General features: G+C 39.9%; 3 protein-coding genes across 4 annotated transcripts in view; all 3 read right to left on the bottom strand.

Annotated features, from left to right (window-relative positions):
* The window catches only part of atos (atossa), a 34,192-nt gene extending 14,214 nt beyond the window's left edge, over nucleotides 1–19,978 (bottom strand). Inside the window, exon 1 of the mRNA XM_069038796.1 lies at nucleotides 19,721–19,978. The gene's annotated coding sequence lies outside the window, so the exon portion shown is untranslated. The remainder of the gene's footprint in view (nucleotides 1–19,720) is intronic.
* Nucleotides 19,979–20,123: 145 nt separating this feature from the next.
* Nucleotides 20,124–20,679, bottom strand: LOC138123946 (translation machinery-associated protein 7 homolog). Its single transcript, XM_069038813.1, has 2 exons — nucleotides 20,528–20,679; nucleotides 20,124–20,427 (listed from the first exon to the last, which is right to left on the bottom strand). Exon 2 carries the CDS (start codon nucleotides 20,424–20,426, stop codon nucleotides 20,232–20,234), a length of 195 nt encoding a protein of 64 aa, XP_068894914.1. The 5' UTR covers nucleotide 20,427; nucleotides 20,528–20,679; the 3' UTR covers nucleotides 20,124–20,231.
* A 43-nt stretch (nucleotides 20,680–20,722) lies between these two features.
* LOC138123941 (carnosine N-methyltransferase) lies at nucleotides 20,723–22,481 on the bottom strand. 2 transcript variants are annotated; one of them, XM_069038805.1, is made up of 3 exons: nucleotides 22,245–22,481; nucleotides 21,484–21,894; nucleotides 20,723–21,437 (listed from the first exon to the last, which is right to left on the bottom strand). In XM_069038805.1, exons 1-3 carry the CDS (start codon nucleotides 22,319–22,321, stop codon nucleotides 20,984–20,986), a joined length of 942 nt encoding a protein of 313 aa, XP_068894906.1. In that variant the 5' UTR covers nucleotides 22,322–22,481; the 3' UTR covers nucleotides 20,723–20,983. The 2 variants fall into 2 exon arrangements, with proteins under 2 accessions (XP_068894906.1, XP_068894905.1); XM_069038804.1 differs by having other exon boundaries at nucleotides 21,484–22,080; nucleotides 22,245–22,480.
* Between the last annotated feature and the right edge of the window lie 33 nt (nucleotides 22,482–22,514).

The following is a 22,514-nucleotide window of genomic DNA, read 5'->3' as shown; positions in this document are numbered from 1 at the left end:
GGAAAACTGATGCATATTCACCGCGTGACCTTGAAATTATATGTTCCTTTGAAATTGAAAGCAACTTATTTTTACACTCGAATCTGCAATCAAAAACGCTTTCAGTACCGGAATGAATGTCACTCGAGAAATAAAACAATTTTCGGGGAGTCTAAGTAGGCTGTGATTTATTTTGACGTCTGCAAATAAAAAAATCTCGACTCAACACTGCCGTGACCCTCGCTTGAAAATACGACGCCAAAAATAAATCGAAAAACTGATGCGATATTTACTTAGACTGTGACCTTCGAACACGATTTGATTTTCTTTTAGATAACTTACTTTGAACGAAAAATAAAAAACGACTTGTCATCGGAAAGATCAATGTTGGGGTCAGTTCCGGCGAATGCGATAACATCCAAAAATGATGCGCGCGCGCGCAAAACTTCTCAATTCTCTTTGTTGAATGGACAAAACGGTGAAAAAAATGGTGGGGACATTACCCTTTGACGGGTTGCTTCGAGTGACATTTTTGGGCGAACAGGGTCAACAGACTGTGTAAAAAGGATTCCCATTGGACCAGAGCGGTTCGACTGTTTTAAAACAGAAACTTCATCGTTGTTCCGCTCGGCTGTAATCGTTCACTACTAAATAGACCCCTACAAGTCAACTGAAGCGACTCTACTTCCTTATTTCTGCACAGATGTCCTAACCCTTACTATCCTCCAGTTTTCCTCCCGATTATAATTCGATCCCCCATTCTCCCGTGGCGGCAAATAACCCGTTCCAAATAACACGAAACACGAACCTCCTCGTTAATTCGTAATGACTAATGACGCATTCACAGCGACACCTGCACGACCGACTTCCTCCTCTAATGGTGCGTTTACACCGCGCGAGACTCGCTCAAAAAATTGCTCGCAAATCGATGGAAACGGTCGCAGTGTGCGCCGCTGCTTCATGTGTTATTATTACCTCCGTGACTTTGACCCGGACCCGAGGTCAGGTCGGCGGCTTCAAACGTACCGTTTTTAATACAAATGAGCATCGAAAAAAGCGGACGTCGTTAGTGTGGGTACGCCATAAGGTCGGCGGTGGCACACAAAGAGAAGTCGTTAAGGCGGGTGCAGAGTGAATGTCGCGGAGACGGTTATTTGGCGGCGAACTGGGGGAAGTACAGGCGGGTTATGTGACTCGGATGGGCGCAGGAAGCTGTAGCGGCACATCGGGCACATCGGGGAACGACAAAAGCTCAAAGAGAAACGGAGATCTATGATGTACTTGGGTAAAATAGTGTACCGGACTAGATAATTGTCATGTGGACTAGGATTAATGCGGGACTTTGTGAAGATCAAGAAAATGATTTAGAACTAATTAAAAAATTATTGTTTACGCAGATTTAACTGTTTTCTTTGCGAAGATGGGAGAAAATGTCAATCACGACTGGCGGTGGTCAAGAACCCAAGTGAGTCAAGATAAATTGCAAAAAATCCAAAAATAAAAAACTAAAGTGATTGTTGAAATAAAAGGGAGTACAAGCGGCAAGACTTGGGTCCAACAACTTACAATATTTTCCAGTGTATGGCAGAAGAGTGAAGAACTCTTTAAGGTCTCTTCGACGACTGAGACTAAGAATTAATCGTCAAAATAGAGGAAACTTCACTTGCAGTGAAATGGAAGTGGTGTTGTCTCTTTTCACCTGGACACTGTGCGCAAGCGCAACGAAACTAGTTGAGGCGCAAGTACGACGTCAATTTTTTGTAGTGCTCATTTTCCACGTGGTTGACTTTATCGTGTTTTTTCCTGAACATTGTAGGAACAAAATCTAATCTAAAAAATATTCGAATTGTTTGCCAAAACTGTTTTGACAAACTCGAATCAAAATGTTAATTGTCAATTAATCTGGGACCATAAAATGATCACGTTCGATCCGACACCCGAGAAAGGGACAGGGGGAGCAGCACTTTACACGCTAGTCCCGCAAGCTGAACGCCACGTGATGTCCACTTCTCGTCAAGTTGTAGCGAAGCTGGAAAGACAACAATTTTTCGACAAGCGGGACGCAAATATAAATAGATCTTGTCCTGTTGGCGTGACGTGATTAAGGGGGCAAGAATTTCGTTGTCTCAGTTAGTAAAATGTTGCGGTATCAAGTCGGCATCGATCAGATTCGCTCGCAAGACTGCCGCGTTAATAAAATAAAGCTTCCGATAAATAGTGCATACCTTGAGATAAGAACGTCTGACAAACACTCGGGAAACTCGTGAAACATGAACATTTCAGGAACTGAAACAGTCCTGAATGGAGAGCTTCGGCGAAACGCGTTCCCATTTAGACCGAGCGATAATTTCACCATCATGAAACCGGAAGAAAATGTATTAAACCACAAAACTAATTTCATTACTCGCCCAGATTTAGATCGTTTGATTGGTTCCACCGCCGAATAGGATATCCCGCAGCGATGCCAATAAACATGGCGAAGAACGCAGAGAGACAAGACGTCGATGGCTGATTTTCTAACTGGATTTGCTCCACTTTGCGCTGCGAAAAAAGCGAAAACGTGAAAGACGATTTATCACGACGAGGCATGGCGCGCAAAAATGACACTTCGTGCTTTCCACGAATAGGCGAACTTCGCCCAAAATACAACAGCAACGACTTCAACTGGAGGTGAAGTAAGCGGCGACAAAACTGTCCGAGAACCCACACCCGATTTGGCGATTTTTTCCCGGAACCGTTCAACAAAAAAACTTACAAATTACTCGCCAACTGTGCTGAAATTGGCACCGCAAGAACCGTCCCAGATTGCCGAAACGGGGGACTTCCGAGAATCGCGAATAGAACTGGGAAAATCTAGGACTGTCATTTCGCCCGACGACAGTCGCTGCCATAGAAAATCCATAATGGAGAGCATCTTTGAAATATTGATGGGTTAATCGGAACGTCAATAGCGAGACCGACGTGCATTCATTCATCCTCTCGATTCTTGTGCAGATCAATCAATTAACGACAGTCTCAATTTTAGCTGTGACCTGTTGCTGTCTCTTATCCCCGTGCGATGACCCGTCCGCGCAAAAAAATCATAATTAGCGCCCATGTGAGCGTTGTTTTGCAGAATGACATATTTGCAATTATCATGACAGTCCTAATCGGCTGGTGTTAATGGTTCACGAGCTCCGATCAAATCTCAATGTCATTCCGCCAAAAAGTTTGACACTCCAAAAATACGAGCGTTCGAAAGATGTGCGGTCACGTTGCCTGGTGCTTTTGTTTCCGTTGACGTATGGCGTCGCTCAAACCATACATATCAAACGTCATTTATTCAACGACCAAACGAAAGAAACATTTCTTTTGCGTTTGCAAAAAATAGTACATTTGAAAACTAACAAACCATTTTTTTTATGATGTAATAGTTTTCTTAAGTGATGTACTTTACATAAAAATGATGATCCAAGTGAGGTTATGTATCTGAAGGAAAGCGTACCAACTAAAAGAAGAAAGAAAGCTAACTCGACAACAAAATTTTTTGAACGCTTGTTATCATCAATATAGGTACTATTCCTCATCGAATATGATTATATAGCGTCTATAAATCACATTAATCATATTGTTGCCTACTATATGGGGGGAGGGGGTAGATAATCTTGTTGGACGGGGAATAGTATAGAATAGATTTGTTTTGTTTGTCTCTCACAAGATTGTTTATCACTGGAAAATTTTGCTTGAAATAACAAAACCGATTTTAACCTCATTGTTAAAGGTCTAAAAGTGACATTTCTGAAGGAACACGCTCAATAAAAAAATCTGAAAACTATTTGCGGAACAAGTACTGTTCCGCTCTACTGTGATCATTTGCTGCACCCCAAGTGTCAATCCAAGCGACTTGACTTCATTTTGTCGGCGTTGTTTTCTTTGGTTGAGAAGCCTGCTGAAACTTCAATTGTCCTCGATAGTTTCGTCATAATTGTGCTGTTAAATTGTGTTGGACTGGTCAACAATAAAGTAATAAATCAAAGATTATTGGTATTTTAGTGTCACTACCTGCCATACTCCCTCGGAACAACAGTACCGGGTTTAGCCCCAATGTTAAAGATCATTGTTGAGGTCAATTCCGGCGAAAGTAAACATCCAAAAATGCATAATCAAATGGAAATTTTATGCAAAAATTCAAATTAATTGTATTTTACAAGGAAAATAATACAACACAGCAGAGGCATTTGTTTTTAATAATGAAGTCGTGTTTTAAATGACATTTTTGGCACACATGGTGAACGGAAAAATATTACCAGACTTAAATACAAGGTTACTATAAATGATTGTCGCATCGCAATTGGCGTTGGAATGTGCCGTAAGCCTCATGAGTGAGACTAGTATTGCCGATAGGTGGAGATACTGGCGTTTGTGGAAATCTGTTTACTAGTTTGTCTAACGTTGCGAGGCTAGCGGCACATCCAAAATTTGTGTGGGTTTCCAACGCCAACTGCGATGGGACAATCATTTATAATAACCCTGCATAAAGACCTCAGCACTACTGTTCCGCTCTATCCTGATAGATCATCAACTACATCCCTAAACGTCAATTAAAGCAACTTTATTTTAAAAATTGCCGTTATTTTGTACAGTAGTCTCGCTCATAAAACCTCATAAAACTACACTATTAACATCGTGCCGATTATAGTCAATAATAAATGCAACGTTGAGTAGTTTGGTTTCACTCTGTCGAAACAACAGGACAGGCTTCAGCTCCATTGTCAAGGAATATTTTACATTTGAATGGTCTACTAGAAAGGCAAAAATAAGAATTTCATCATTGCGAATATAATTGTTGGGGTCAATTCCGGAGAAAGCGACAACATCCGAAATTTATTAATTAAATTGTAAATGTATTTCTATAGAAAATTTTAGTTTCACTCTATTGAATAAATGAAACCGTGGAGATTATCCTTTAGTGGTAGAGGTCGCTTTAAATGGGCAAATAAGGTGAACAGACGAACGGAAAAATGTTTCCATTGCACTGGAGCGGACGCTGTTACTTTCCAACAACTATTGTCCGCTTTACTGCGATGCTTTATTAACTACACCTCAAAAGTGATTAAGTAATAATTTCATTACTAAAGCCATTTATATTGATAATTATAGGAAATTATTTCACAAAATCAACTCACGTCTTGAAGCTTAAATTGTAAAACACTTTGCCTTCTCGAGTAGCGTTCCGCTCTGCAATTGTTTTTTCACCGTCCATGCCCCAAAAAGTCAGTCGAACCGACTGTACTTCATTTCTTCATTGTCCTATCAAAGGACTCTAAATGATCCACACGAACCTTGAAAACTGTTCATCATTTTGTACAGTAGTTATGTTTCGTTTATACGTCGTAAAATTTTATTACATATCACTATTGTGACAAAACGAAAGGATTATGTATTTGTATTTTAATCCGCTACCTACGAAGTTCCGTGGAAGGTAGATTCGGTCTGCGGTTTCGTAAATAACACAGTAGGAGTAGGACGATCGGATTAGTTGATCAAAAGACAGTAATGCTGCGTTTCGGAAAACGCAGGAAAAGAACCGGCAACAAACATTTGTGGAGACCGTAGCTTCTCCAAGCTCCGAAAGGCGGCCGTGGGCAGCGTCGAAGCCACCTAATTTGCAGCGAAGTCAATGACACCACGACCACGTCGACCCATCGGAGGTAAACGCCGCCGTAAAACACCGTGCGATGCCCTCCGACTCCTGAAAATCCGCCTGGAAACGTCTGGTCGTTCCCCTTTGCAGTGGTGGCAACTTTGCAGGGGAGATGTTGAACCCGCCAGACCAGACGGCCGGGTCAGAACACCGAGGGCATTCACTGCTCGTCGCACCCATCCCACCACCATGGCCGGACCATGCGCTGGGGCCACTTTTTATCAATCACCTGTTCGCTTTTTCGAGAGGAAAGACCGCCCAACGGATGGGATCCCGCCAGGACGCGCTATCTCTGGAAGGACTCTTATCGGTGGAATTAATTGATCGAGTGGGTCTGACATGGAGACAGAAACGGGAGGGTCGCAGACGAACACACGCAGGCGAAACAAGACGGGTCCAAGAGGGAATCCTTGAGTGGAAAGAAGTGTCACACGGAACGGTATATTATACACAGTGGGTCAAAATTATTTGCGACGACAACGGAAAAGAGAATTGCTTGGATGGGACACAATTAAAACTGTTATCTCGTCCTGACAATCGTTTCTCCTGTTCTGACGATGACAACGAATCTTTTTGTGTCGTTGATTGATTTGATTATACAGTTATGGTAAAATCGAGTAGGTGTAAAAGCTATTCAACTGTTTGGAATTCATTGTCTGTTGAATTAATAACAAATGATTTTAGAATTGTCGAGATAACTAACTTTATGACATACTTATCTGTTAAGATATTTGAATTGTGACTGTTTCAGTAAATACAAGGTGAGCAAAAATATCAGTTGCGCAATTTCTCTTGAAGATATTCAAATTTTGGTATTAATTTTTTTGATAGTAAAAAATCAGAAAAAGGAAAAGATAAGAAAGACACACTCAGGGTAAATGTTCTCCATACTCTTTATCTTTGACAAGTGGAAACCATTTTTGTAAAACAAAATACACAAACTGATCACAGAGTAAGTAAAAAATCGTGAAGGACAAACAAATAATGTCAACAAACGGATTTCTGAAAAAGCGACCTTAAAAATGTGCTTAATTAAAATTTGGGAACTTAAAAAGTAAAAAATAAATTCTAATTTTCAAATCTATTTGAAAAGGGTAGATACAAAATGAATTTGTAATTTTTGAGGTCGCTTAAAAAATTTAATGTGCACCTCTGCCAAAAAATGGCTTTGTCCTCGACTGTTTCAAGCCTCGGCTGCGCCTCGGCCAAAAAACTCTGCGACTTCTCCGAAAAAGATGCACTTTTGATCTTGATACACAAATAACTATTATGTGAATGATTTTTTTTATTATGGGGCTTTGTTTTTTCAAAATTTTGTAAAAATAAATCGTCAAAATATTCTGTAATTTCAAAATTCACCAAAAAAGAATCAATCTGATTTCGCTATGTAGACCTTTTGCAATCAATTCTAAAATCGCTAAACGAGCAAAAAAACCCACAATTCACAAAACCTACACCGGCATACCTACATTTTTGCATTCCGCATCCAAGTGACATAAGAAAATATTTACATGACGTCGCCTTCTGTAAACAACTTCGTTTACATTTAAATATTTATAATAAGTGTCATCAAAAAAAGTAAATTACATCACAAATTTGCCCTGAGGTTGCATGTGCATAAATAAAACTGTTCTATTTCGAAGGTGCAAGTTGCAGCCTTGCACTGCACAAACAAAAATTAAAAAAGCAATTTTCAGTTTATGTACTTTTTATTATGGTTATTTCCTTTCCAGCTGTTTTTTTTACGTACAACACGCACCAACTGATTTATAAATAACAATAAATTAATAATCAAGTAATTCCACTCCAGTTCCGCTGGAATTGACACCGACTTTGTGTTTCCAAGACATACAGTCTGTTTTTGGGAATTCTGCTGTAAAAAAAAATCTGTTGCGAAATCGTGGCAAATCAATTTTTTTCGTCGCGTCACGCGGGCTTTACTCACTTTCCATTCAAATAGTGCCGCCAATTCGATTGGTGGCGGTGTCGGACAAGGGTACGCCAGCGTCCTTCTTCTGTTTACTATTTTTTTTACGACAACAGGATTTTTATAGCAGTTTTATGTACTCCTGGACAACGTCGTTAGTCCTGAATGGGCTTTTACGCGCGCCACCCACATTAAAAGCCGCTACAAATTTTGCAACGGTCGGGGGCGGTGACGCTAGCAACAATTTAATTATCCGTTGTAGTGACGTCGATGCGATTTTCAACGTTGCCGCCCATCGAGGACAAGTGAAAACAACAGCGAAACAATGGGACGGGGTCCTTGAGACGTTCCCATCAGAAAGCGATTGCACAATCTTGCAAAAAGGACCCCGTTTTGAATATGAATGGGCGAGTTTTGGAAGGGGGGGGTTAACCCCCAGGTGGGTCGATGTGGGTTAGATTTGCGTGAAGGAGATTGGATGGACCAGTTTGACGGGCTTTTACCGCTGAGAGATTCCTAGATGTTGCGCAAAATTTGCAAAATCATCCAATCAGAAGTGGTACAGGAGAATTTCTCCTGAGAGAGGTTTTGGCAGTGATCGCCGCAAGGATCCAAGCGAGTTCAAGGTTTCTAATGGCAAATCTGTTAACTAGCAACGCATTTGTTTGTTTTTGCGCTCTCCTTAATGGAGTTAATCACGTACGTCGCGTCGACGCCAAGGTCCCCCGATTCGGGTCCAATTCACAAATTGGATCGCGGTAACGTCACGTTCAGATTACTACAACTCGAAGTAGAACGAGAATCTGGAGCAAAAAATGTTTAATTACGGCCATTTAAAAAATTCGAATTTCACACAAAATACAGACACGGCAGTTGTTTTTGACTGCGTCGTCTCAAACAAAAGAAATGCCTGACTTTACACAGATTTATGACAGAAAAAAGTATCTACTTTGACTCCAACAGAACTTTCGTTTCACTCAGATTGCCAAAATTTTTGAAAATTTTGAAATTTGTAAAATAAATATTTGACAAGCAAACAATTTTTCATCTGTTTCATCTTTAATAAAGTCAATTTGACCCTAAATCAAAATATCGAAGTTCATTTTAACTACATCATGTCATAAAACTAGGACACAAGTAAATATTTTTTATACAGGGTGGTCAAAATAATTTTTTTAGGAATTTCAGAAATGAACATTTGAATTATTGCGGATTCAAAAAAGTCGAATTTAATCGAAAATCAAGACACCGCTGCTAGTTTTAACGTCACATCTGGAACATTGAGACATTGTTTCACTTTGATTACCAAAATTTTCGGAAATTGAAAAAACAATTGACAATCTACTGAAAGTTTACTCGCTTTCTGATCAAGTCACTTCCAAGGGCCCCTTCAATTTAAGTGACACTTAAGTTAAGTGACAATCAGACTGGATAGGACCTTTTACACTGACAGGAAAATTGTCACATTACAATCTCCGCTGCAGTTTAGAATGCATTAAATCACAGAGCGCAATCGGTGACCCTTACGCTACCATTAATGGAATCTTCGATAGAAATTAGTTTTGTAATTACTCCTACAAAAAACCCATAAAGAAATTGAGTATTGCATTTAACACTTTATTTGCAATTAATTTTTTTCAAACACTCTATACATGCAAAAGTGCCTGTTCATTCCCGGTATGTCATTAAACTGTGTAAAATGCGCGTGACGAGGTGGGGATCCTAATTTACAACGGCAATGACAGCAGATTAATTTTTCCATTTGAGTGAATTCTTTGTGGAAGCAAACAATTTACTACTTATCAATTTCCACACGACATTTCTTCACGTGGTGATGAAAAGTACCAGATTTGCAACGTTAACAATTTTTAATCAAGAACGATTACTGATTTTTCGGTTGTCTGATAACAATTATTGTCACAAAAAATGTTCTATTAAAATTCAGCGAATGATACTAATCGATTTTAAACTGACAACCAGAGAGTAAATTTGTCAGTCATAATGGATAACTAACAATTTTATCTCTGCATAAGTGAAAAAAAAAAAGAAATAAGTACCATGACAGGGAAATTCTCAAACTAATTAACTTCGCAAGATATAAGTCATTAACTAATAAAAACAAAAGAATTAATTAGTAGATATGAATAATTTTATGTTTCGTTAATACGTGGCAAATAAAATTTCGAGTAAATAATAACTGATGACTGCACCTTCCAGTAATCAATAAAATAGCGATAATGTTAACAATCGATCAATAAGACCATCATGATTGATTTGGATGAAGGAAAAATAATTATTGGATTGGAGTTGGCGTTGAATTAATAGTGTTATCGTGACGTGCGTCTGTGATAAGTAACCGCAACTGTCATAATCCGTTTTTGGAAAGTGAGGTTATGGGATTGTCCGCGTCAGCTGAAATCGCGACTTTAATGTTTTTTTTTTTTGCTTTTCACAACCGACGCACGTCCAAACAACAAAAGCCGACTTTTCAAGACCCGATCCGGGTTAGAAAACCGCCTCCGACTGGTTATTTTGACAATGAGATGTTGGCACACTTGTCGCGCTTAAGTAATCCGCGAGGTGCCAACCTCCAAAAACTCATAATAAATCACAACTTGCTCTTTCGGAGTGAAAAGGAACAGGTCTAGCGGTGTCGAGCTTGTATTATCTTAAAAAAGCAATTAAGCCGCCAATAAAAAGAAAAACCGGCAAGGTCAATTCATAATCGTATTACGTAAAATGCACCAGCATGCCAAAAGGATTGTCAATGGTCTGGTGGAATTAATCGGGTCCAACCTTCGATCGAACCATCACCCGCAGGAAGTCTGTACATATTTGTACGTCTGTGACAAAAATAAACGCTGGAATTATATTTTCTCCACGAGGAGCGGCGCACTTTCGACCGATTTTTATGCCCAGATGGGCGCTGAAGCGAACCAGACTACCACTGAGCGGATTTTCTACAAATTTTCAAACGAGTCTGGGGGCGTGAGAGTGCTTATTTGCAAGACAAGCAAGAAGAGGAAGAGAAAAATCTCCCACCAGAGGGATTCAACAATGTTTTCTACTAGTTTCTTTTAGAGCACAAGAGTGAGCACATTTGCCACAGTCACGTTCTATTACAGTTTATTTTATCCAGCTGGTCGTGCCTGGTTCTCCAAGATATCCCCGAAGAAGCTAAAGCGGCATAACCACAGCACCTTACGGTCCAGACCTGGCACCTCGTGATTTCTCTTGGTTCCAGACAAGTTGTTTCGCGATTTTCAAGCGACAAGATCGCGGAAATTTTGTTTTGGTACCGATTACATCTTCCGGGGCAAGCGAAAATCCGGAATGCAGCCGACGTGCATGTGCTATTTTTGCTGCGGAACCGTTTACATTTGCGGTTTGGAGTTCCGAGCGTGGCACTTCTCCAAAATCCCACCGGTTCGAAGAGATTGACGGTTGCGATTGAAGCCAAATAAGGTGGCAGGCGAAATCCTTTCAAGCTCGGGGTCGTTGCCTGAAGCTTATTTCGGTGCGATTATTGGCCGCGTCAAAAATTAGAAAAACACACCGAAAGATCCGCCTCGCCGTGACAATGGATGTAAACGACCTCGCCAAGATCGATCGTGAACTTGGCTTATCGGGGAAAGTGCGTTAGGAGTTTTCACCGGGAAAATTCCATCCAGGAGAGGGACGTGCGTTAATGGATGCACGTTCAATGGCGATTAATTGGGGAGCACAACAAAATATAATAACTGCTTTCTCTTGATTATCGTTCAGATGCGGATCTCGAAGATCGCCGACCTTATCCAATTTACTTTCATTAAGCTCGTTTGTCAGCCCATCAAAGAAAATTAGATGGATGGGTCGACTAAAGAATCGTGATGCTCGGCTCGACTTGTCAAAATCGCCAACCTCAAGTCATTTGACAAATGAGACGTTCCGGTTCCAAAAGTTAATTAGTGTCAAATGTGACGAGCAAAAACTAGACGGAAAACCAAAAATGGTGTCGCCTCTTCTCTCACTATTTACTTTCTTGATTAGTTTTCAAAGAAAAATGCAAAATCTGCGTCTGTTGGCTTCACACAAGAACGAAGAACTCAGCCAACTTGGCAACTTTCACGACAATCAAATGTGATTCTTGCCATTACAACGAGCTACAAGGATACGCGAACGTCATTCGTTAATTTGTAACCACAGTGTAGTAACTTTGAATTTATTTGTTTTCTGACGGTTCGTTAATTGTGTTGGGTGAAATTAATTTAAAATTAATTGCCAAGCCCACAGGACTGGTGACAATTAATCATTTGAGATTTTACATCGATAATCATACGTTACACAAGAGAAGAGTGTATATACAGACTGTTCGTAAATTACACTTTCTATTTAGCGGTCAATTACTCGATAAAACAGTAATGACATGAGCAGAATCTAATTTGATTTAATAATAGCATATTTCGCAACTAGTTTAGAAAAGTGAGTTTTACGGAACAAGTATGGCTGGTTTGAGTACGAGCGCAGCGAGTCGAACGCCTTGCGAATACCAGGAATCTTTTCGCATGTAAATGTGGAATATTTTATTCTTCTATAACTGATTAACTGAAACTTTTAAACAAACAAAATCTGGCTTAAAACACAAATAATTATAAGTGCCAAACAACAAGCAAGAAAAACGGAAACAAAGGTTCCCACTCATCTGGGAGGTCCCCGTTTAGCGATTTTATTTCTGAGTTCTTTGTTGGCTTCGCATAAAACTCTGCCAAATTATCTGTTATTGTGAGACGAAAAGTAAAGCAAGCGTCATTTCCGATTTCCATTCAGGATTTTTTGTTGCTTTTAACAATCGGCCAAGAAAAACACCGGCAAATCTGGATCAATCAGCGACGTTTAAAAAAACTTTCCTTTTTTCCACGTTCGGTACAAGTTAAAAATAAATATGTAACAGAAAAGTACAGGTGCGTGACAGGTCTTGGGAGCGAAGAGGCTTAGACCGAGTCGTCTTGAGTTCTAAAAAAAAAATCGGAAGGATCACAACAACTGATAAGGAGAGATAAGAGAAATGAAAACATGAATAAAACACGTGGTCACGCTGCTTCAACATGAACAAGAACCGGCCAAGAGAACAATATCTGCATTTAGGTGTGGAACAAAGACATCACACTAAACGCACAAGAACAAAACCGCCGCTGTCGCAAGAAGTTGGCGAAACACCATCACAAACTTGTCTACAACACTGGCGATTTATCAGCCTGAAAAACACCATGTCCAACGGGAAGAAATTAAAGACGTGTACCAAGCTCAGGACGAAGAAATCCTGCTTGGTCATCTCCAAGCAGGGGATTTCGAAATTCCTGCTGCTTGCAGGGACGTCAAGTGCATAATGCAACAATGAACGGTGCGAACGTGTCAGGTGCAGCTAGTTTTGTTATTTGCGATGAGCCAACGTTTCTCATTTACGTTGAATAAATAAAAAATCCGGTTACTAAATTTAGTCGAGCATTTAAGTGGCGCATGCTCCCTCAAGTAGTCCCATTACAACACGACGGATTACGTCAAGACACGAGCTTCTAATTGAAATCGGTTCAAATATGCAAAATTGGACATAATTAGATTCGTGTCGCTGGTTCTGGATTGGTCTGGGAGAGGTCTTGGCAAAAATTGGATCATGCCCGAAGCCCAAACAGTTTAGAAAAAGAATAAGAGTGAAGCATGAAAGTCAAGAAAAAATTATCAATTTTATCACTGCTTGATTGTGACATCCGTAACGATAAATTGATGCGGCCTGGATGCCGGGTCACCGGATCATAATGCAATGAGAATGACAAAGACGCAGACTGCAGACTGACTAACAAAACGAGCTTAACTGTGTCATTTCAAATAAGACGAACAATTTCTTTTTGTATGTTTTTGAAATTCTCATAATAAATTTTGGAAAATAGAAATGTTATAATTAGTCTAGACGTAAGCGTGGACAAATATGTATACTTTAGTTGACGGAAAGTAAAATGAAAAATTGCGAAATACGAGGGTGGTTCAACATTTATCGTTCCAAATGTAGAAGAGTGTGGATTGACAAATAAAAAACCGTTTATCAACGAATTGTCATTGATTGACAGTACCGGATGTGAAATTTGTTTGGTGGCTCTCCTTGCATTTAAAAATTACCCAACTGTTCACTCGGGTTTGTTTATTTTTCAAAATATAGAAAATTATCAGGAAATTTCTCTGATCACAACCTGCGAGGCTCGGGTTTAACCGTACGATATTTGCAAGAAAAATATTTGTCCAAGTTTCGGAACAACCGACAAAGGGTTCTCCAGATATGACAGCAAGTATACAGGGTGTGCCAAAAATAACAAAAGCATTCAATATTTTAGTGGGTAACATCTCTGTACAAATGTTGTTCTTGAGTAATGTTAAAATAAGAATGGGCGAAATACTGCCAGTGGCGTAACGACGGGACATATATTTTTATGGGAAATAAAATTAATACAATCTTATTTTATACAGGGTGTTATTGAAATGCTTGAAAAAATTTTAACCACGAGCTACTGACTTCATGTAGAACTCGGAAAAAATATTAAAAAAATTCTGTCAAAAAATAAAATGACATTTATTTTTTGAGCTACATTTTTTTTAATCGCTTTTGGTCTTCTACGTTGTCCCACAACCCCGTAGGTAAAATTTCCGCTCATTTTAAAAATACACCCTGTTTATCATATTTTATAAAACGTACACCAATGCGGTTTGCTTGTTTTAAAGCATATTTCCTGGAGGTTACTGACCTGACCTGTCCCGTACCAAAACCCGCATGTGGCGCCACTGTACCTCTTAATTTAACATTACTACATACAACTTAATTAAAAAAAATCTCACTACTACAAGCCTACCCGTTATTATTTGATTATATTGTTGTATATTTATTTACATTATTTATATCATTCTCTGCGCCAATCTCGTATTATCTTTAATTATTTGTACATATATATTTTTTATCATTATTAATGTTTTGATTATTACTATTTTGGGCTTGCAACAACAGCTCTCTTGATAAAAACTGTCATCTTTATTTGAACTGTAGAAATAAAGGTCTCTGTAATTGATTTTATTAAACACCAAAAGTAAATACATATCTTTGCTCAAAAATAAAAAGCGTTAAAAAAAAAATATATAGTCAAGTGGTGCCTGCTTTTGTTTCCAGTAACGCATGACGCAGCTTCATCAGTTGTCAGATCATAGACGTCAAACGTCACTTATTCAGTAGCGCAAAAAGCAAATTCTTTTTAGAAGTAATCAACCAACGACAGTTTTTCTCGGTTTTTTAATGCGACATTGTACTTTAAGTAAATAAGTAAAAGTAAGGTTATGTATCTGAAGGAAACGTCAAAACATACAACTAGAAACACAACCTGCAATGTAAAAGAGCTCGATAAATAACATAATTTAATGATCTTGACTATTTTGGAAAAGAGATTTGGGAGACATAAATTCACTCTTATTTTTTAAGTTTCAATTATTTTTATTAATTAATAATAAAATAGAAAGGATAACATAATTACATAACATTTTTGATTTACAATGCAAAAATTTCCGATAATAATGCGGAATCTGGAAAAGTGCCCTGAATGCTTGCAGCGTTTCCACGTTAAATGGCAAGGGAAATCCTCTCAAAAAGTAATTTCTTTGATTTTGAATCGCCTGAAGTCGATTTCCCTATGACATTAATGAAATCGATGGTTTCTTTGCACCAAGGGCCTAAGGTTTCAAACGCTAAATCTTTAAATATGTAGTTTGACGAAATAATTGAACTATATAACTATATATCTCGTTATTTTTATTATAAAAATGGTAACGGAAAAGTTGTCTCAAATTCAAAAGAGAGATAAACAAATACATATATCAACTGATCTTGAACGTCCACATAAATTTTGATGTTTTTTTTTTTGTATCATTAAAGAATTAAAACATTTGAACATCAAGTACAGCAAATGTCATAACAATTTTTCAAAAAAAAAAAAAATCTTTTAACAGAGTAAGCCTGGCACCATGGGAAGCAATTTTAGTTTCTTCGATACACTTTGTAATTTCTTCTATACACTTGCACCACTTCCTCGAATGCTGATTGAAAACAAAAGAAAAATCGCGTTTTTTATTTTTTTACTGAGTCCGTCCCTTGCACCTCCTCGTTTTTCGGTCACCTGGACCCGTCCCTGTGCAGAAAAGCTCTCGCACTGAAAGTCAGTCCCACGAGTAACGGTGAACCCATCTGCTCCGAGCCATGGTTCTACCACACGTCGCAACTGGGCTCGGTACCATTTTTGGGTCAGCCCGCCATCCCACACGTTGCGGTTCGGCGACGCGCTCCGCTCCGGCCCATCACGCATCCGCACATCTCCACCAGGAACCCGGATTTCGTCTCCATTAGCCCATTTCCGTCGTGACGTAAGCGCAATATCAAATAATCACTTCAATTCCAGCCGAGTCGAACTTTCCATTCGTACTTTTACTCGTAGCAATATTGCGTGCGTTTTTGCTGAGTTTGGTAACGCCGATCGAATTAGTACTTTTTGCGTTCGCCGTGTGAAATTTGTAATGAGAGCGGCGCGACCCAAAAAGGCTAATTGCGCAAAAGTTACCTTGAAGTGGAGACTGCGGCGCAACACTGCCGATGGTCTTGACTTTGTTGCTCTTAATTTCACGGTGGATTTCGATAAGTGAGGCCGGTAATTGAAAAATTTACATTTCGAAGCGGCACCCGGACAGATAACCCCCTTCCGCGTTTGTCATGTCAGAATTAATTCAACAAGTTTCAAGCTTATCTTGATTGGAGGACTAGTTGACATCGTGTCGCTTTCTTTAATTTGTCCCTGGGACTTGCACCACGAGAGACATCCCCGGAGTTCTTCGGAGCGTCTTTGACAACTCACGTCTTGACTTGTCTTGACTCATCGCGTGGCGAACAAGGCGAGGTATAAGGTATAGTCATGCGACCTTCGCAACGTTTACCATTTTATGCAAGTCAATGTGGATTTTCTTTATCATTTTAGCGTCTCACTTGATTGTTGATCGATAATAATAATAGGTCGCGCGACTTTCAAGGTGAAGATGCGAAGATTGCCGATCTACCTTTCGGTACTTAAACTCATACAAATTGAGAATTAACAAGTAAAAATGACGTTTTCAAAAATATGAATTTCATGAAGAACGCAACTTTCACTGTTTCCATTATTTTTACAGATGATTCACTTTTTCACCTGTCTTTAAAAATATTCATGAATCTGCAAAACAAGCATTTTGGTACCTACAGTCGGTCGATTTGACGCTGACTGTTGTGGGAGGAGCGGAGTACGATTCATCAATATCCAAGCGGCACATGTAAATATGGTGCGCAAGAGTCAAAACAGACTAACCTATTAATAAGACGTGCTCCGCCACTAAATCACTCGGGATTATTCTATTATATAAATTAAAGAAACCGTTTCCACACAAGTGTTATAAATTAACTTTAATCCAGGACGTGTGAACAAAAACAATTATTAGACTCGGGAGTAATTGGTCTGTTTCTGCTTCGTGATTAGAAGTTTTTTCAGATTCTTGTCGTCGAGTTTAGGCAAAATATGGGCGGAGCTTCGATTTCTCCAATGGTTCCTTAAGAAGCGATACCACGTGATGTCCGTATTTCAGTTATCCCTTTTAAAGCAATTTTTTAGCTCTAAGTTAATTCAATTGTAATTTGTAACAACCTCCACGAATCATTTTGTTGACAAAAAGATTCATAATTTGTTTATGAACTGCTTTATTTATTATGTAAACTTTAATTTGACCTAAATAAAATAAAGAGTGGGGGAGGAGCTTTAATTTCCACAACAGTCCGTAAGTCTAGTGTCAATCCATATCTCAGTAATCTACATCAAAAATAATCTTTGTCCTTGATAGATTTTAAATAAAATGTTTGAATAGATTTGTAAACTCCATCCTATCAAAAAATTTTATTTTTTTTTTCATTATGTTGCTGTGAAGTATGTTAAATTTATTCGCAACGAAAATTGTATGGGCGGAACCACGATTCTACAATAATCCCTTAAGCGCGATGCCACGTGATGTCCATATCTCACTTATCTCCGGTTTTAAAACAATCTTATCTTTCGATTCTGCTTGTTGAGGTTGTTGAAGCTTCAAAGAACCCCTCTTTACAAAGTTCAAGTAAGATTTTTAACAAATCTGTGTGTCCAACACACCTACCCATAATAAATCTATTTAAAAACATTATCAGTTTCTTATTTCCAAACTACTCCATTTATCGCAAAATTTTTAATTCGTGAGATCTGTTCCATCGAAACTAGCGGAGTCTTCTTAATTATGGGTGAAAATACATTTTATTTCAGCTTCTTGCCACAGAACATGTGAAATCTAGTCAAAACAAGAAGAGCATGGGCGGACTCTCGATTTCCACAATACTCCCCTAAGCGCTGTACCACGTGATGTCCACATCTTTACGAAATAATTAATCTCGTTCTACCAAACGTCAAAATTTACAGAATTCAATTTTAATTTATACCTCTACGTGCTGAGCACGCCTACCAACACCCATCCTCAAAATATCGGAATTTTTATATTTAGAATCATAATTTTAATGTTAAACTGTGACTGACACTGACACTGACGATTCAATAGCTTGTTCAGCAAACCTGACGGATCTATATTTAGCCGAGCTTACACATTTTATCTTTTCGGAAAACTTTTGATTGGTGTCGTCGATGATCGCCGTCTCACTTTCGAAACATCTCTTTTTGGACACCAAAGAAAATGTTTTCCACCGCATTTATCTACTTCCGGGTGGCGATACTGTTTTCGTGGATTTATCAATTCGACGCGTAAACAGGATAAAAGCAATGCGAGCACACGTGGTATTGTGCGCGATTATTACAAATGTCACAGTTTCACACGGCCATCCCTTGAGCAACACATTAACTGGGCTATCTAGATTTTTCCGCGTTATTATTGCAACTGAAAAACTAGTTTACCCGGTGGAACTTTCTTTTGCATTTAATTGCAAATAATTGTTTACTATTATAGCACAACATATTAGCAGTACACTGTAAACTCACAAAAAATAAGTATGATGGTGATAATTATAATAAACAACGGGAACAAAACTCGATAAAAATATTAGTTGGAGTAGTTCAACAATTGAGGTCCGCTTATCTAGAGCGGTCGAGATGTTTCGTCTCATTGCGTTATCGTCTTCAATTCACGACAAGATCGTTGTCTGTGGAAGTGTTTGTACAGTGGAAAATCTGCCACAGTTACATTACTATTCATACACACCTACGCCACCGGTTTTGTGCTAGTTTGGAACAAGATAAATTATTTATGAGACAAAGACAAAAAAAGAGTTTTTAGGCATTTTTTTTCGTTGCAAAAATCGCACAATCCCACTGTTGGTTTTAATTAGAAAAGCGACCGTACCTGTATTGATCTAGCGGAAAATTTCCCGGTTGCAAATGCACTTTTCCTGGAAAAGTGGTGATTAACAGTCCAAACCCGGAGTGAACTTTATGAATCACGTCTAATTTCAGGGGTGATTGCATCCGCTTAAAACAAGAATTTTGCAATAGGGAAAGTGTCGGTTATGGCTTTTGTATCGATCCGGCCCTGTCACCCCTCGGATTCAAATTTGAACACGCCACTGGTTTTTTCCGAGCAGGGGGTCCACAGCCGGTCACAAATTAAGCGTTTTGCAGTAACAAGTACACCAATGGTAATATCGCCGCCACTTTAGCGATCGTTACAGTGTAAAATTAATTGCTCGCGCGAATTACATAAAAATAAATAACTTTCACCGGAGTTTTTCTAATGGTGGTGTGGTTGCGTAAGTGCCATCCACCTGTCGTACGCATTTTCGCAAAGTGTAACAGTGTCCGAAATGTAACAGCGTAACCGTGTAACAGTACCGAGCATATGCCTTAATTAGGACACGGCTCGTATGCAAATCGGTGTCGTCCATTATAACGGCAATCCACGCAGACTTCCTCCCAGACGAGGCGCAAAAGGGCATTAAACCACCAATTTATTTATAAAATCCACCAGACAAAATGGCACCCGACCGCATGCAACAAACAACAAAAAATACAAATATTAATTACCTTTGTGTTGCACCCCAATCTCTTCACAGGTTACTCATATGCTATATAACCACACTGCAGTAAGAGTTTTTTAGTCTTTTGGTACACATCTTGGGAGTTTTTTTAAAGTTTCTGAGACAATGCACTGGCAGAGCCTACTTTGTTATGGTATGTTGACAGCTCGCAGGTTCTCCTGTAACTAGTCAGCTGTTTGTCAAGTCAGCCTTGGCCAGAACCCAGTGGAAGGGGTACAACGTGCGCGCAACCGGCGCCAATTTCAAACCCCACCAATTTTTACATCGATCACTCTTCGTTCTGGGCCCCAAACGAAACTGTCACCGATTCATTCCTGGACCGTAGCACCCGCGACTGGGTCGTCGTCGATCCCCGCACCTACCCGTGCGCCCCCAACAATCAACTCAAATTGGGGTCATGAAATGGTTTTATTTGGCGCTGTTTGTTACATGTTTATTACAAAATATCAATAAGGGGCTGAAACGAGATGAAATGTATCACTTGGCATTCGGAATTGTCACTTTTTCCCTGATTTTTTAATGCCGCCCCCGACCAGGGGGCCCTTCTGGGCTGCCTTGGTTTTGGCCTCCTGTAACGCTTTCTGCTGTTCCTTCAACTTCTGCTTGTGGGCCATGTCGGACTCATCCATTTCCTTCTGTTCTTTCTTGGGTTGCTTCAGCGGTTTTTTCTTACCCCCTTCTCGGCTCGACATACTACAAAAACACGATTAAACCTAACCTCAACTCCCGCGACTCGATCGGGCAAAAAGGAAGGTGTCACGCGGAAAATAATACGGTTTCAGTGGAAAATTACCTGATAATTTGGTAATTACGACGAAATATGTGAAAACTGATGTTTTTGATGAAAAAACGTGACAGACAATGCTCACTTGATTCTTGAGGTATCTAGGGTTGCCAATTTGGCGCGATCAGAACAAAAATCCCTAGAACGCGTCGTTAAAAATGGCGCCGTCTGATGCGATTTCAAAGGTGCGCACAAAACAGAAACATAGGTCAAGTAACATTTATTAGATGATAAATAACACATACTGTAACTGAAATACGCTCCAATAAAAAATTAAACTAAACGAAAAAAATTAATACAACTTGCAGGTCAGACAAATTTGTACATACCGAACTTGCTATATAAAATGAATTTTTAGTCAGATCTCGCATGACAAAATATATACATATCGCAACATGTCGAAAATAACATTGTAGATATATTTTTGAGATATTAATGTTGTACTTTTGAAATTCAGTCATGTAACTACAAAAACTCGTCCCTGCCGTCCTCTACTCCGTTACCGTTGCTGACTTCGAACGACTTTCGACAGACGAAGTAGACGCTGTCGTATTCGTATTGAAGCATAGACTTGGGATTCTGGCAATATTTAGTCTTGAGGCCCGTTTTGCACTGCTCCATTTCGAAACCTATATTTTTAATGACTTCACAGACGACTTCGAAGCTCGGCTCGACACTCTTCTCGTTCTTTACGTCCGAGTAGTGATACAACAGAGGCCCCAGATTGATCCAGACCCCTCCCGGCTTCAAAATGTGGTAAATCGTCTCGATGAATTGCACCACGTTGGGGGCGCAGTCTATGAAGAAGCAAGTGGCGACGCAGTGCCACTGGTCGTGGTCCGTGTACACCTCCAGGAAGTCGCCGGCGGTCATCGAGAACTTGCTATCGGGGGTTGGCATCGGTTTGACGTCTGGAAATCTAGAAAACTCGTCATTCGAGTCACCACTTGTCTCGAATCATTTACCTGACACTTGTCATCTGGTGCTCAGCGCTGAGATTGTTGCAATATTGGTGGATCCAAGGGTAGATTATGTACTCGTCGACCTTTTTGCAGTGGTTCAACACGTAATAGGAGACTATGAGCATGAACAAGTTGAATTCGTTGCCCTGACAGGCGAAGCCTAGCGTCGCGATCTCGAAAGCCAGCCGCCCCAGCCCCGCCCCGGGTACCAGGACGTTGACGTTCAGCCGGTCGAACTTGTCTTCAGGGAACTGCAGCATGATCTCGTCGATGATGGGCTGGTAGCACTGGCTCCGCTCGGCGGCCCCCATCGCGCTCCAGTCGCGCATCAGCTGCTTGAAGACCGACTGGACCTTGTCCAGCCCCTCAGACAGGGTGCCGACTTTGATTTCCGCGTGCGTGGCGCAATCGTTGCTGTAAACGTTATCAAAAATCGTGTGGGCATGCTGCAGGACTATGGGGATAAATTTAGAATTTTTCTCGATGCACTCTTTGAACCTGTCCAGGTCCTCTTTGTACTTGGACAGCCACTTTTTGTGATATGAGGGGAGTGTGGCGAGACACTTCTCCTTGTGTTCGATTCGCAGCAGCGACTGCTCTCTGCAACAAGTTCGAATTGTTCCAATTATTACCGGTAAAAAACGCGGTGACGTCGTTCGCGTGGGCGAGTGTTATTCTCGGGTTAAGTGTCTGGTCGGGTCGCGCTGACACGCTTTTTATCTTGTTCAAACACCGAAATAAGGGCACCGATTTCTTTGTCTCACCTGTAACTTTGGAAGGTGGAAAGGACCGAGAGGAAATAGGCTTTCTCTTCTTTCGCATCGTTGACCTCTTGACTCATCTTCTCCACGACTTTGCGTTGTGTCCGATTTTATAATCACTATTAACTAATATCACATTACACGGATTTAAAAGTAGTTTCTACTAGCGGTGCCCTATCCTAACCTAACTGGACGACAAGCGGCCATCATTACCCGTCGGCCTTGCTCGCCTCGCAGCTCCCTGCATTACCGACCCCCAAACGGCAGAAACCT

The sequence above is a fragment of the Tenebrio molitor genome, chromosome 2 (genome assembly GCF_963966145.1).
Source record: "Tenebrio molitor chromosome 2, icTenMoli1.1, whole genome shotgun sequence".
Lineage (NCBI taxonomy): Eukaryota > Metazoa > Arthropoda > Insecta > Coleoptera > Tenebrionidae > Tenebrio > Tenebrio molitor.
This window is presented reverse-complemented; position numbering and strand designations above follow the sequence as displayed.

Excerpts from the sequence above, each read along its gene's own strand:
- LOC138123946 (XM_069038813.1), bottom strand. The coding sequence starts at position 20,426 with ATGTCGAGCCGAGAAGGGGGTAAGAAAAAACCGCTGAAGCAACCCAAG.
- LOC138123941 (XM_069038804.1), bottom strand. The coding sequence starts at position 22,321 with ATGAGTCAAGAGGTCAACGATGCGAAAGAAGAGAAAGCCTATTTCCTC. Across the intron at positions 22,081-22,244 it reads TCCACCTTCCAAAGTTACAG|AGAGCAGTCGCTGCTGCGAA; the intron begins GTGAGACAAAGA and ends AACTTGTTGCAG. Across the intron at positions 21,438-21,483 it reads CACCAGATGACAAGTGTCAG|ATTTCCAGACGTCAAACCGA; the intron begins GTAAATGATTCG and ends CGAGTTTTCTAG.